At 38.4% G+C, this 14,926-nt stretch overlaps 1 protein-coding gene across 1 annotated transcript in view; it reads left to right on the top strand.

Moving 5' to 3' along the window:
- The first annotated feature begins 1,348 nt into the window (after positions 1-1,348).
- FYB1 (FYN binding protein 1) overlaps positions 1,349-14,926 on the top strand; it is a 43,739-nt gene continuing 30,161 nt past the window's right edge. Inside the window, exon 1 of the mRNA XM_086479290.1 lies at positions 1,349-2,492. Coding sequence (XP_086335416.1) covers positions 1,370-2,492 — 1,123 coding nt within the window. The 5' untranslated portion in view covers positions 1,349-1,369. The remainder of the gene's footprint in view (positions 2,493-14,926) is intronic.

The following is a 14,926-nucleotide window of genomic DNA, read 5'->3' on the forward strand; positions in this document are numbered from 1 at the left end:
TAAAACGATACTAACATAAGAGACAATTCATGCAATGTGATACAATCAAACGGAAGGTAAAAGGAACAAAACTCCAATTTAAAAGCTTTGGTTAATGAAGTAAAAAAAATTACTGAATACCTGCGGAACTGTACTGAGTGAAGACACAGTTCATTCTTCAACCTCTTTCTAAAATTTTTTTTCAGACTTCTGTTTATTGTGCATTGCAGTGATACTACTTTTTTTCCAAGCAAATGATTCAGATCTCTTCCTAGTTATAACATCCCTGCTCTATACCATTAGCTTACATTTTAACATCCACCAACAAAACAGATCCGACTTAAGTGAGTTGTGAATCAGACACGCCAGTGTATCTGCCATAGCTGCACCCCTGCTGCCACTGTTGGCTGCGAAAGAACTCCCTGCTGCAGAGGGCTTCTGGAAACCAAAGGTTGCCCCAGCCCAGTGCAGTGGGACCAGGTCACTCCCCTTTACCCCCATCCTTCATGGCATTATATTTTAATTGTACTGAATACAAATGTATTGAGCTTTTGCTCTCAGTTCATATTAAAGACTAGTTCTGAAAGGTATTGAATAGGCTTGACCAATTAAAAGATTTTTCCAGTGAAGCTGGGTTTTATCCACTTGGAATAGTTCAACCTTTTTTCCCCCTCAACAAATTAAGTATCTTTGACAGTATCTGGCTGTATTGACTTTCATTTCTTTTTATTTTACTCCACATATTTTTGTTTTTCATCCACACATGCACAGGTTTGTTCAGCTGCAAAATGGAGAAGAGAAACAAGGACAAAGCAAGGGCAGGGGGAGCAGCAGGGAAAAAACGTGCTGAGAAGGGAAAGAAAAACTGAACCACACACCCCAAACCAGAAGAACTTCTGTTTTCATGAAAGAACTTGCAGTTCTCCAAAGAGCTGGCAGGAATAACTCTAGTCTGGTATATAACCCAGGTTCTAGTATAGTGTATGCTTCTCACCACAGGACACTCGTATTGTTAGGGATACATTAATTTTAAAGTAGTATGTATTTTCTTTTATTTATTAAGTTTTCAGTTCCCGATTCCAAAAATAAACAGAAATTATAATATGCTTGAAAGGAGCAGCATGGCCACTCTCTAAAGGCAGTACCTGCACTGAAAATTTTAGAAGATCGTATAACCACCAGGATATAACAAAATGCTCAGCTTCTCTAACCCTACAGGAAGATGTGCTACAATATCTCCACAGCCAATCAGCAGTACTGCAAGCCTCAGACCAGGAAACTCTTTAAAGTACAGCATGTGTGAACATTGCAACGGGGACTTTCTCATTGCTACTCTTTCTTTTTCTCTTCTTTATGCTTATAGGATGGCAAGGCAGATGTGAAGTCACTCATGGCGAAATTTAGCACAGGTAACAGCCCCACGGAAGATGTTTCTGGTAACAGTCGACCCTTCAAAGTCCCAGGACAACCTATCCATACAGGATTACAGACAAGGAAAGCAGCACTTGAGAAATTTGCAAGTCAAGGAAATGCAACTTCTCTTTCAGGACCCAGTACCTTTCACAAACCTGTTCATCCTAAGCCTCCTCTGGGGGTTAAGCCTTCAACTGATGATAAAACAGAAAAGGATCCAAAGCCCCCATATTTGAAACCAGTTGCACAAAGGTTTGGGGCTCAGCTTCAGGCAACTAACAGAGAAAATGATGGAAAAGCCGGATGCACTAAATCCCCTACCAAAACCAGTGACATGGCAAAAGAAGAGCCAAAGCCTCTGTATCCAAAACCTGCAGGGAACAGGTTCCTTACCTCTGCTCCTTATGAGAAAGAAAAAAATCCTCCAGGAACAAAACCAAATTCAAATTCTGCACCACAGGAGAGTGAGGCAAAACCAGCATTTTCAAAAGCACCTGGAGTTAAAGAAAAGTTCACATCTGCAACACAAGAAAATGAGTCAAAGTCTCCTTTCTGTAAACCACCTCTTGCACAGAAACCTTCTCTAAACCATGATGTATCCCACAACGAAGACACTTCTAATAAAAATGTTTTTCTGCAAAAAGGACTATCAGGCCCTAGACAAAATATACACTCATTTAAAGCAGCAAAGGAAATGGATGAAAATAGTAACTGTGCTGCAGAAGCTGCAGGCAGTCATTTTTCTAACATGGCTCTGAAGCCTACTGGCCACTGGTCCAGCTCATCTCAAGGCACCCCCAAAAACGTGGAGGAAAAGACTGAAGAGAAGGGAATGAGTGCTGCCAAGAACATCTTTCTCAACAAAATCGTCCAGGAAGAATCAGATTCTTCTTCTCCCAAGTTCCATAAGATGAACACAGCACTTGCTGGAGGAAGGCCATCAGGTGGATCACCAGAGAAAGAGGATGGGGACAGGAGCTCAGGAACCCCCAAGCGGAAAGCCTTGCCCCCACTGTTCAAGCTGGGCCAGCCCCCACAGAAGCCCAGTAGACCCCCCAGTGTGGACCTGGAAAGGTTCCGGAAGAGCAGCGCCAAAGACAGTGAGTGTTCTTTGTTCTTGCTTTCTTGGGTACTGGCTTTTTTATGCGTTTACTACCCTATTCGTTTCAGGTGGAATCCCCTCTTCCCTTCAGAAATAATGTAAGAATTGTGCATCAGACAGCCCCTTAAAGCTTTAACCTATGCTTGTGTCGCTTCCATACAGGACAGAAATTAAAATTATGTTCTTCCTCCCTCAGTAATAAAGTGTAGGATGAATGCTTTCTGTATTGGGTTTATTTGCTTTTCAAAACTACTTAGAGATAGCTATAGCTTGTGACAGGGAGTTTAAGTATTTTTTTCAACAGACATTTAAGTCCTGACTTCCTATAAATGAGATGTTGTTGTGCATCCTGGTCTTGACAGTAACTTCCTGGGCATAGCTCGAGGGCCACCAAAATGATATACAACTTGTAGTAACCACTTTTTTCTTTTTTTTTTTTTTTTCATTTTTGCTTTTCACAACTACCAATCACAGCATGACCCTTATGGTGCTGTATTTTAAACTTTGTTTAGAAAGTTCAACACTACGCAAAACTACAGCATCAATTGCTCCCACATTGAGCTGCATCAATTTTACACCCAGATCAGAATTCAGACTGCAAAAGCATCTCCTGGACTTAATGTTTTCTGTTAGGTTTGTATGACTTCAGTAGTGTGGCAGTTAATAGCACCTGAGGCTCTGCCTCGCTATTTTTGTGAAGAACCAAGCCTCTGAACTTTCTCATGGTTGTAATCCAGGCACAAATATTAATGCTTGTCACCAAGTTTCTGTAAAATTTGAGATGGTCTTGCGTGTGATGAGAGCTTCTGTAAATATTCAAAACACCTGGGAGGACACAAAGTGCTGTGAAAAAACCAAATTGCTATGGCTCCAGTCCCACAAAGAGCTCTGCTTCAACAGATTCCTTTCCCCGCATAAGACAAGTTGCAACAACGACATAAACTGTTTCTGAAGCACTCAAAATATGCCCTTGATAACCTCCTGTAAAAATGTAGTTTCCTGAAGTTAGACCCACATATCCACTGTCACCTCCTTGAAGGAGAGATCAGTTTTGCGGAGGTTCTTCACACGTCCTTAATTCTCCCTTAAATCACCTGTATTTCAAACTTTCGGGTTAACGTTTTCCTCCAAAGATTTTAGGCACTCTTTGACAATACTAAGTAGTTAAAATCAGCCACTGCAGTTGGAACAGATGATGCCAATCAACACATTTCTGTTAAAAGTTTTATAGTAGCTGAAGGAGGCTTTCTCTTTTTTCTTATAGCACCAAGTACTAGAAACTATGATTGCATAAGAAATTCTTATGACATTTTAAATTAAAAGTTTTAAATTGTATGGGTCCAGAGGAAAGCACCTCCATCTTGGTGCAGGCGACAAAAACAAGGACAGAAATAAAAAATTATTATTGGTTTAATTTTTTTTTTCTTTTTTTCTTTCTTAATGCACTGCTGTCTGCATCGAGCTCAGGAAGATATTCAATCCTCACACACATATTTTTTAGCTCAAGGAATTTTAACCACTTATGTTCTGCAACTAATTGTGTCAGGTGATACACACAGCTATGTAATTTCTGATAATGAGGGGCATTTCCCCTATGTTAGTCTGTCTTAACCATCTCTGTTTTAAACGGATCAAACTTAGACTCTTTTCAGTGTAGTCAGTGGGAAAGGGAGACGTCCAGTTCTGTGATTCAGAGCATTAAAGTTAAATGCTCAACACAGCTGATGATAGATGCTCTGAATAACTCCACGTTGTGCATATGAAGTACATCAGGGACATTCATGTAATTTAATTGATGCAAAATTTGTCCTTGTGCCTTCAGTATTTGAATACAGTGTGGAGTGTTCTTCAGTTTTGAATGCATATAAGACTGGTCTTCCTGAGACAGATGACATTCAAAGGTGTTGTGACCAGATGAAACAGCTCAGAGCTGACTTCCTCTAAAAACAAAAAGTGACACTAAAACCAGAGTGCATGCAACTACACATTCTGTCATTATTAATTCCACTCAAAAATTAGGAGTGTATCAGTAACACAAAATGTACTTTCTTGTCAGCTGTTACCTTCTGATTTTCCTGCTACCCTACAGTCATGGAAATGTTCTCATAAATCTGTGATCAGGGCCAGATCCTCAAATTATGTAAATTCATGTATCTTTTTGAAAGAAATATGCCAATATACAACAGTCTGAGAATCTGCCCTTTCTCCATAGAGCACTGTTCAGCTAGACTGGCTTTGCTCAAGTGCCCAGAGCAGTCTCAAAATGGAAAGGCATCATTTTCAGCAAATAACACCAGCAAAAGTTTTGATTAAACAAAAACAGTAAGAGCCTTGCTACTACAACTTTGAGAAGTCCTGACAAAGGCTGGAAACACTCAAAACTGCAATGATTTTTTTAAAAATACATTTTTTTAGTTTATGTTTAATTAATTATTTTATTTGTTTGTTTGTTGTTCATTCATATTTTTTTTCTCGTTCCCACGCGATTATAGACACAAAGCATTTTTTCATGCTCTTTTTAAAACTGAGTGTTAGAAATATTTATTCTATGCATTTAAAACTAATACTGTGAACAGGGCTGTAAGAATAATAACAGAAATTTTGCTAGAAGGAGGATCTGCAGTTGTCACTAACCAGCACTCGTGCAGTCACCAGCCTGGATGAGTCACACTGGGAACGTGGGCTAAGGATGGAGCTGCCCAGTGCCATGGCTTAGGTTGTTCTCCAAACATGTTGCAAAATACACACCCAACTAAGTAGCACTGAAGGGTCAGATATGATCTTCTCTACTTCACAGACTTTGGGCCAGGGCAAGACAGAATGATTTAAAAACAACATCAATATGAAGTTGTTCACAGCGGCCCTGAACTTCATCCTTCCCCTGCAGAGTAGGCATGTAGACCTTGATGTTCTGTTTGGCTTTAGTTGAGGCAGCTCATCTCTTTATGGCCAGAAGTCTCCATAGAACTGTTCTGGTGGTGAGACCAGATGTTCTAGAGTGAATCCTGAAGAAACTTGTTTTCAGCTGAACAAAGTTATTCACTGCTGCCGGGTTTCTTAAAACTTGAACTTGAATGAAAAACCTACCTGCTTTGGAAAGGCAGTTAAACTGAATTGCTTTCTTTTTTTTATATATTTTTAACTGCCATTTCAAGAATCAAAGTCATGTCAGGAAGATGCCACCCCCACAGCACAAATACTTCCTGCTCATTACTTTGTCTTGATAAACAGCAGCTTGCCATAGTTGCTTAATTTGCTGCTGTGATTCAGGTGCTGAGTAAAAAGAAGAACAAACAACTGGAAATGGGTTTCCCATTCAACAAAGCTTTCTGAGATCTAACCTTTGGGGGTTTTGATCTGCACTAGGGCAAAAGTTAGGCTTTCTGCTGTCCTTTGAGAAGAGGAAAGCTCCACACATGGCTGTTGTTATACTTGTGATAGCGGCATGTGCCTGGAGTGCAGAAAACTTTGTATTGCCCAATTTAAACCAGCAGTTTGAACTTGGCTTTCTCAGAAGTATCAACTCACCCCTTTTTCCTTTGGTTGTTATCTTTTCCCATGAAAGCCACTTTACTGCTTTTTTTGGTAATCCGGTATCTACTGGGCATGAAATAACTTTAAACATTAGAGGCTGAAGGATTTACCTTAGATGCAGCAGTCTTAGTCATGTGTGGGAGAAGGATTTAAACTGTCCATCATGCCTGCATGAACAGTGAGGGATGCTAGTTTGGTGTTGGCCTTGCTTGGATTAGAAATTTTCCCTTGGTCTTGAAAAACATTTCTTGATAAAGCTTCTGTAGATAAAAGTGTCTTGCTAAGGAAAGTTTGACTATTGATGCATTACTATTTTCCAGTGAAGGCAGGCTTTAAGAAATTCCTGTTTGGGCCCATGAACACATGGCATTCTGGTAAATTCCTGTGTTATGTCCCATTACAGCAATTTTCCCTGAGAGCAAATCATATTTACATCACCTCAGAATCAACGATTTTAGACTCAGAAAACAATAACAACTCTGTTTTATAATAAACACTCAAAGTGCAAACAAGGCTTTCTTAGAAAAAAGAAGAGAAGCAAAGGCATTTTGCTGACAGCTTTCCATGTGAGGCCACAACTGTACTGTTGCTTTTGGAGAAGAACTGCACCTGGGTTGACCGCAGTAGAATCGTGCACGTACAGATGGCCACCCACATAAAGTCAGTTGAAGGCTCAGAGTCCCTAGTGCTATAAACACCTCTGAACACATCGTGAATGATAAGCACTGGCGCTTCAGGTAGAGAGAATATTTTGAGCTGTACCAGGAGAAACAAAAGGACAATGTACTGAATCTAGGGGGAAAAAAAAAGATATGTAAGAAAATTCTCACCATTTATAATTTTGATTATGGCAATTCACACAGTGGCACAGCTATTCGAGGGAGTAAGACAACCAGAAAGGAGGAATTAAAATTTGAATCGCATTGCCAAAGTTATCACAACAGTTTGTTGGCAAAGTAATTATCAAATACCACTCCTGAGCACAGCAAATGTCTTAAATGTCTTTGCAAATCCCCTTAGAACTAGTCAGTTGTTGCTCTTACTTGCTGGCAAGATGAAAGAGCAGCTTCCAAAGTTACAAAGAACAGAGGATTTTTTATCACAGGATGTCATGGCTTTTTACTGCAGAATCAGGACTTAAAAGGTCAATGTAGGTCTTTCTTTTTTCACCTCAGCACTAGATTGGATAAAGTTATGCAACAGCTTAGTATTCAGGTGTAAGAGGATAAAAAAGAACTGTAACTTGAACCAAATCATCTGTTTCTAAGACAGAGGAAACTAAAAGTAGGTGATGATAGCAAACAACACTGTTCAGGGTGGGGTGGGGGTACCTCTGCACAGGTGAACAATAGCACACCATAAAACCTTGTACAGCTCACGAAAGTGTCAAAATGATAATTTCAGAATAGCATGACAATTATGTGCAATATAATGCCTGGCCTTCGATATACATAGCTAAAATGTTGCACATTACTCTCTCTCCTTCTCCGACAGTGAGAGAACCCAAATGATTCTTCTTTTAGCAGCATTGTACTGAAATATTTTACACCTCTGGGAAACAGGAAAATCAATTTTTGAAGTTCCTAGAACTGAAGAATGATGCTCAGCTGAAATATAATCAAAGTTGTGCATTCACCATGAAAAATTAGACCACAGCATATGAAATCCCACACAACGTACATCATTTGGTACAAGTGCAGTGACATCACCTGTGTGGGTCTGACCCCAAAGGAATTGTCTCACTGATGGGACAGGTATAATGTCAGTTTCAAAAATGAGGTTTGAATTCCTTTCTAAATTCGCTATTATTTCTTTGGCCATCTTTTAATAGTTCAACCTGTAAGTTCCAAAAGACCAGTTGAATTAAATTTCCCTCAGTCTTTTTGCTCATATCTTCATTCTCCAGCTATAATTACATGCACCATAATTATAGGATACGCATGTAAGACTAAATTATTCAATAAGCAAAGAGGAGACACTTGCATTCAGTCTGCTTCAGTCAGAAAGAAAATATTTCACATTTTAAAGAGCCTCCACAGCAAAGGATATTCATTCTATGGAAGAAACTCTGCCACACTTAAGTTTTTGAAGCATGACATTCAATTGGTCAAAGATTCACCATATAATTCTGCTAAAATATGTGGACAAGGCTACAAATAAAACTGCTAGTATGGCTTACAGCACTGAAAAAGACAAATCACTGCAATTTAAAAATGAATGCAACCATCTTGATAGAAACATGGCTGAGACAAGTTATTTACCTGCCTAAGGAAACAGATAAACTTAATCCATGTTATAGATAAAATAAGTCTTGAGAGAAACCAACATTTAGTATTTTCCTGCAGAAGATTGTTCTGGGAACAACTTGCTGTAGGAAGAAAAAGTACACAAAAAAACATTGCCAGTTAGTGTTTAAACTCATTGCCCTTGATTATTTCCTTAGCTACAGCAGTCTGCAGTACTTTTCAAATAACTTAATGTATATTTTTAGTTAAAAAGAAATAAAATGTATCCATCAAAAAACCACCAGAGGAAAGCACTCAGTTGTGAATTGCCATAGCTCCTGCAATTGGCATATTCACATATCTTCCCCTAAATATCTCCATTTTTGTTTGTCAGGCCTTATGTGGCAATTTGTTCCCTTCCAGATGATGGGATTCTAGAAAAATCAACAGTAAGATGTGGGTTGTTTATATCATACTATGGAGTCACAGAAATACATTTTTCTCATGTTTAATTTCTTATAGCCTATGTATGAATTCTAGAGTAATTCCTGCAGTGACTAAGCCAAATCCCATGAGCCAGCTATAGTTATTCCTGAGCAAACTTCAGAATCTAAGATGCAGAACTTAGGACTCTGATGATAAACCATGTGAATTTACCTGTTAATTCTGTTGAGTAAGCCTAAACAATCACTTACAAGCAATTCCAAATACACGTTGACATGCAGTTTGAACTGTTTTGAGGCCAGTTCTCTTCTGAATCAAAGTATATGCCTGACATGCTCTCTCAATAGGTCTGGACTTCCGCAAAGGACTAAATGAAACACACGACGTGTTACGCGGTATCAGAAACCCACGTTCACCCACCAGCAGGGTCAGTGCTGGACGGGTTTAACACAATGTCTTTGGGATTACACCACATACGAAAGGAGTCTTTGTGAAGAGGTGTTGAGAACGCTAGTTAGAAAGGAGAATTTATACAGAGGAAAAAAAAAAAAAGACAGCTATGACTGTCATGGAAGGTGACAGAAAGGAAACTGCTGGAGAGAAAACCAGTGAAACTGATGAAACTGAATAATTCTCTCTGCTTAATTATGTTTCCTTATTTTAGTTTTTTAAATCACGTTATTTCCTACACCTATTTTGATTCACATGAAAAAACACTTCTAATGAACCTTCATCATTTCGTTGCATTACATGAGTCACAGTATACAAGCAGCTCTGCTGCACCAAAGCTGCAAGTATTCTGAAACCTGTCCATATCCTAGAAAATAATGTGAACACAAATTATATTAATAATGTTAATTTAAAGCTTGATAAGAGCAATATGGATTGCCTGAAAGTTTCACATTTTTTAAGTTGATACATATTTTGCTGAAAATCTACTTTGCCACTAAGTGTAGCAATGAAGGGTAACCGGCATATCACGTTTCTTTATAGACAGCTTTGTCGTAAAGATGAAACCCCCTCCACTTTTTTCCCAGATATGCAAAAATATTGTGGTGATTTGCTGGTACCGTTATTGGAAAATGCATCTTGAACTCTAAAGGTCTCGTCTTTAGCTGTCTTCAAAAAAATGCTTTGTAGGCTGTTTACTCATAATTACAAGACTGTTTGCCATATTCTTCTCATATATTTGAAGTCTAGTATGTACTGAAATTTCTTTGAGCTGGAAAGTCTTAATTTCTCTGTACTGTTTAAATAATATTTCCCTAGTGGCTCACAGATGTAAAACCTAAGAAGTATGTCTAATGTTTGAATTTGAGACAACTTATACAATATTGGAACAAGTATTTCCATCTTTTTATTTCCTAGACATACTTTGGTTCACAGCAAGAAACACTTTTAATGAATCTTCGTCATTTAGTTGCATTACATGGGTAACAACACACAAGCTAGTAAGTTGACTTATTAAGTCAGTTATCCCAATAGTTCACTATAGGAAACAGCCAGTCATTCCTGAAAGCTTTGACCTTAATTAATAAATACTAAAGTAAATATTCAATACTAATAGAGAAAAACAAAATAGTAAGAATTTCACAGCAAAAATGTTAAGAAGCTTTGAAACAGCATACTAACAATTAATTTCATCCTAAAAGATTCATTTTATTCATGAACATTTCTGATATCATTTGTTTCCACTCATAACTGAACCCTCCTAAAATATGTGCATTTGGAACAATGATTTTTCTTGACTGCAGATCCTGAGGAGAAAATGTGCAAAACCCCAATATTTGAATGCAAGACTTTGTTGTTGTTTTTTATGCAACTGATATTTTTTATATCAGTGTTTACACTCCTATGATTAATTTTTAACTAGAATTGCATGCTATGTATGATGTAATTACTTTTCAGATTGTACATGTTTATGAAAATATCAATCCCTTCATCAGTTTGTTGGTTTGGGAAATAAGTAGTCACATTTTAAGTAAATTTCTTCCAGTACATTTTCTTTTGCTTGCCTTTGCACCATTGTACAAATTTTCTTTTGCCTTCTCTTTCAAATATAAATGGTTTACCAAAGATTATTTTTAAACTATTGTTATCTTACTTGTTCATCTCTGAATGCTTCCAATTGTTGTTCTTTTTTCTTGCGTATGAAATGATAGCATGTAATACAAAATTAACTGGCTCAGGTTTATAAATATTTCTTTTAAAAAAAAAGAAGTAATCGTTACGGCTTTTTATCAGACAATTAAAAATTTCACCTATAGTTCAACCAGGAATTAATTTTGTGTTCCCCTTTAGATAAGGACAGGCTTCTGTGTGCGATTACCCATCTGTAATTCAAAATCACTTTCCTTATGCCAGTCAGGACTGCCCAGATGAAGCATTCTGAATATCTAACCTCATATTTAGTCACCATAAGGCTCAGTCCTGTGAGCTTTGACATACTGAAGTACTTTGGACGAAACCTGTGGGCTTTCTTTTGGGAGTAAGGTTACGTGCATGCTTGATATTTTTCAGCTGTCAACCTTAGATGTAGATTTAGACGCTCACTTTCGGGTGTTGTTTATCCTTCATCTGTTTGTCTCTACATTCTCACATAGAATGGGAAAAACCTTCTATAACAGGTATGTGGTCTAGGACTTAATATGCCATGTCTATGCCATTTTGAGAAGAGAAAGTATTGAATAGGTGTTAAGTGTTACGTGAAATACCCTTGAGGCAGTCTGTGCATCTGCTCTGGAAACAAAATTTCCCGATTGAGATCAATTTAAAAAAGCACAAATTCACCATCTGCTCTGATCGTGTTTTTCATGATGTATGAGCAATGATCAGTAAAGCAGTCTTAAAATGCATGGAGTCCTGTACTGTTTCCCCCTTTTCCCTTCCTCCAAAATTCCCGCTTTTTTGGAAGTGATTTCCTTTGTACAAATCTGAAAAAGCAGCTTTACCATCCAACTGGAAGAAGAATCAGGAGAGATGAAGAGAATAAAATAAAAGAAAATGAAAAGAAGTTTGTACCTAGGCATTTCTTAAATTGGGGTCTCGACTCAGGGAGAGCAATAATCCAAAACTTTCTGTGGTCTTTGCTTTCAAGGTGTAAGCAGTGTCTCAAATATCTTTGTGTCTCTCCTGTTATGGTATGTCTGACAGCAGCATAATCAAAAGCGCTGAGCTTCAGTAATGTTGTAAGTTTACCTGCTTACTTTGAGCAGCTCCAAAGCCGCATAATTGTGAAACCTGAAACCATGGCTTGTACCTAAATGAATATGCAGGTTAGGGAAGTGGAGCAGAAAACAGCTCTGCGCACACTATGAATAAAGTAGGAAGTGGGTGATCAGCTGCTGCAGATGTTGCTGCAAGTTCTTAGCAAACCCTCTGTAAAACCCAGAACCCTTCACAGATCTTACATGTAGAAAAGGTGAAGTGTTGCACAGTAAAACTGAAAACTGATGTTGCATTTGGAGGGTAGCTCAAAAGCATTTTGTTTTGTAAAAGGATGCTTCTTTCAAAATGCAAAACTTCTGACTGTGTAACTGCTTGAAAAATCCTGAAGTCTCTTTTTATAAAATCTAAAGAAATTAATTAAGAAATCTAAAATTCCAGGCATTTTTCTTGCAGAACTTTCGGAGTCTCCTTGCAGTAGCTGGTCATTGTCAGATTTTCTTTGCATTGATAAAAGCAAAAGCGGTCAACACCTCATCAGTTGCTCACTGCATCAGGGGGTCAAAGCAAATAAGGTCTTGCCAAAGGCCATACTTTAGGCCAAACAAAGAGGGGGATGGTCTGCCTTTTAGAATGTGAAGTGAAAAAATACTTATTCCCCTGTATGTGCAAAAGACTGCTTTGTTATAGAAGGGATTTTCTTACATATGTCTATTGCTATGTATTTATGGTGAAGCAGGCGTGATCCAAGTGAACTTGAAACAGAAGGTAGTGTGATATGGATTGTTATTCAGTTCCAGTTTTGTTTGTATGCAGTCTTGGACTAGAAATGTCTGGGTCAAGGCAACGGGTACCTTAGATGCTGCAGCCTGATACCTTAAACACAATTAAGAGATAAGTCTTTACATTTAAGTCTGGACTGTGTAGAGACTGGAAGCCAGGCTAATGCATTTGCAAGAGAGTGTGTTGCTGATGAGATGCGATACAGCTGTTCTCAGCTAGCTGGAACTTTTTAAGCACTGTTGACTTTGAGAGCCGGTGTACATTTTTGCTGTAGTCCAGCCAAGGTGTGAGAAAAATTTGAACAGCTGAAGCCAGAAGACCCTCTGCCAGGATAGGATAGTTTCCTATCAAGGGAGATTATCAAAATTATCATTTTTCACTGTTGCCAGCTAAAAGCTTTGTGCCAAGTAAGTACATTCCATTGCAATACAGGCTGAATCATCAGGGTTTGTATCTTCAGCCAACGGATGTTGGACTGTAGGTGTGAGTGCTAAAAAAGTGGTGTTTTGGTTTTTTTTCTTTCACTGCTTCTATTCTGCTTAGGTTGATAATTACATACTGTTCTTCATCTATGTGCCAATCTCTCATCCAAGCAGTGAGGTATCCTGGTATTTAGGGGGGGGATAAATAGAGACCTGTCATTTCAGCTTTGTCAGTACTGGAGCACATATCACCCTTGCATATGAGTCCAATTTATTTTACAATTTTGAAAACGACCGGGGAGGACTGGCCCTGGATAAAGTACTGATTCCTGTAAGATTTCTATCCCACCAAGTACTGCTTGTTGCATGTATTACTCCAGTAAAGACTCTAGGCACTGCTGGGACGATCCTTCGGTTTGCCCCATATTTCTGTTATTAGCATCTCAGGACAGCACTGAAGATTTTAGCAAGGTGAGAATGGATTTCTTTTTCTCATCCTGCCCTGAAACTTGTTTTTGTCTACATAGAGTACATGGGTTCCAAAAGCTGGACTTATTTTGAGTTTTTTACTAGTCTCTCTTTGAGTTCACACAGGAGAGGCACGAAAACTATAGAGTACTGTTATACGCAGGTTGATTTCTCCTGAGGTTTTTGAAGACAGAATATCTGGACATGAAGGGAAGATGGGATCTTTCTCTAGATGTTATGTTAGTTACCAAAGAGGTATCAGTATTTCCCTTTCACAAGCCAGGAATGTTAAGGGTCAAAGTTACAAGTTTTACATCAAGACAACTTCCATGTCCTGAACTTCCTGATAAATAAACATTCTCCAAGAACGTAGGTGACGTTTTGGTCACTGCATGTGTGGAAGTCATTTGAAAAGGTTCCACAAGAAGACAAAGAGAAGTGTTTGCAGTGTTCTGTGTGCAGTTCTGCTTAAGTGCTGAAGCTCTGAGAGTGATTAAAGAAGTTCAATACCACAATCAGCAGTGTAATGGGATATTTGGTACTTTCTACAGACAGTTTGTATGGCAAGCTTCCCTTAGCTGCTATACAGCTGCACAGGTTTTGAGGAACTTGTTCCTTTTCATCCATTCTTTCATTTCTTTGTGAAGAGCTTGAGCATCTGTTTCTTCAGTGCAGCACAGTGTGTGAAAAAGCTGAGTCCCAAGAACAGAGAAGAGGCTATTTGGAAACTGTGGTGTTAGTGGTCAAAGTTACTACACAGTGATGGTCCTTAACACTGTTTCCTGTGACAAGAGTGCCTTGGGTGCATGTGAAACCAGTATGTAGTATCAATTTGATTTCTTGTTCTCAGTGTCTGGAGTTAACTCCAGTTCCACTAACTGCACAGAGCCTTTCCGTGTTCTTAAAGCACCAAGTGTCTCACAGACACAAAATGATGGAACTGGAGTCAAAATCAAATGCTCCATTAAAACAGGAAACAAAACACTACTGAAATATTATGATAGCTTTGGCACTGCAGGCCTGATTATAACAACGTTTTCATACTGTCACTTCCTACCTAACTCATCCCATTATTTTCAGTATTAGAATTAAAGCCTTTTATACCCACATCAGTCTCAGTCATAAGTGTAGGTAATTACAACTCTAAAAGCAGTGAAGAGTCAGTTCTACTAGTTAGGGGGAAAAGGCAGTATTTTAATTAACAGGATGATCATTTAGTTATAGTTAGATTCCAGCAATGTACATAAATTAGAAGGGACAGGTTGTTCAGCCCTTATTTTTAAAAGTAAACATTTAATCTAAAATGCACGAGGTATCCTTCCCTGGCTCAGTTTCCTACTGCCTGGATTAAGCTCTCAAGAGACATAGGATGAACATACTTTGCACAGAGA

This window comes from Leptosomus discolor, chromosome Z, assembly GCF_034619465.1.
Source record: "Leptosomus discolor isolate bLepDis1 chromosome Z, bLepDis1.hap2, whole genome shotgun sequence".
NCBI classification, from domain to species: Eukaryota; Metazoa; Chordata; class Aves; order Leptosomiformes; family Leptosomidae; genus Leptosomus; species Leptosomus discolor.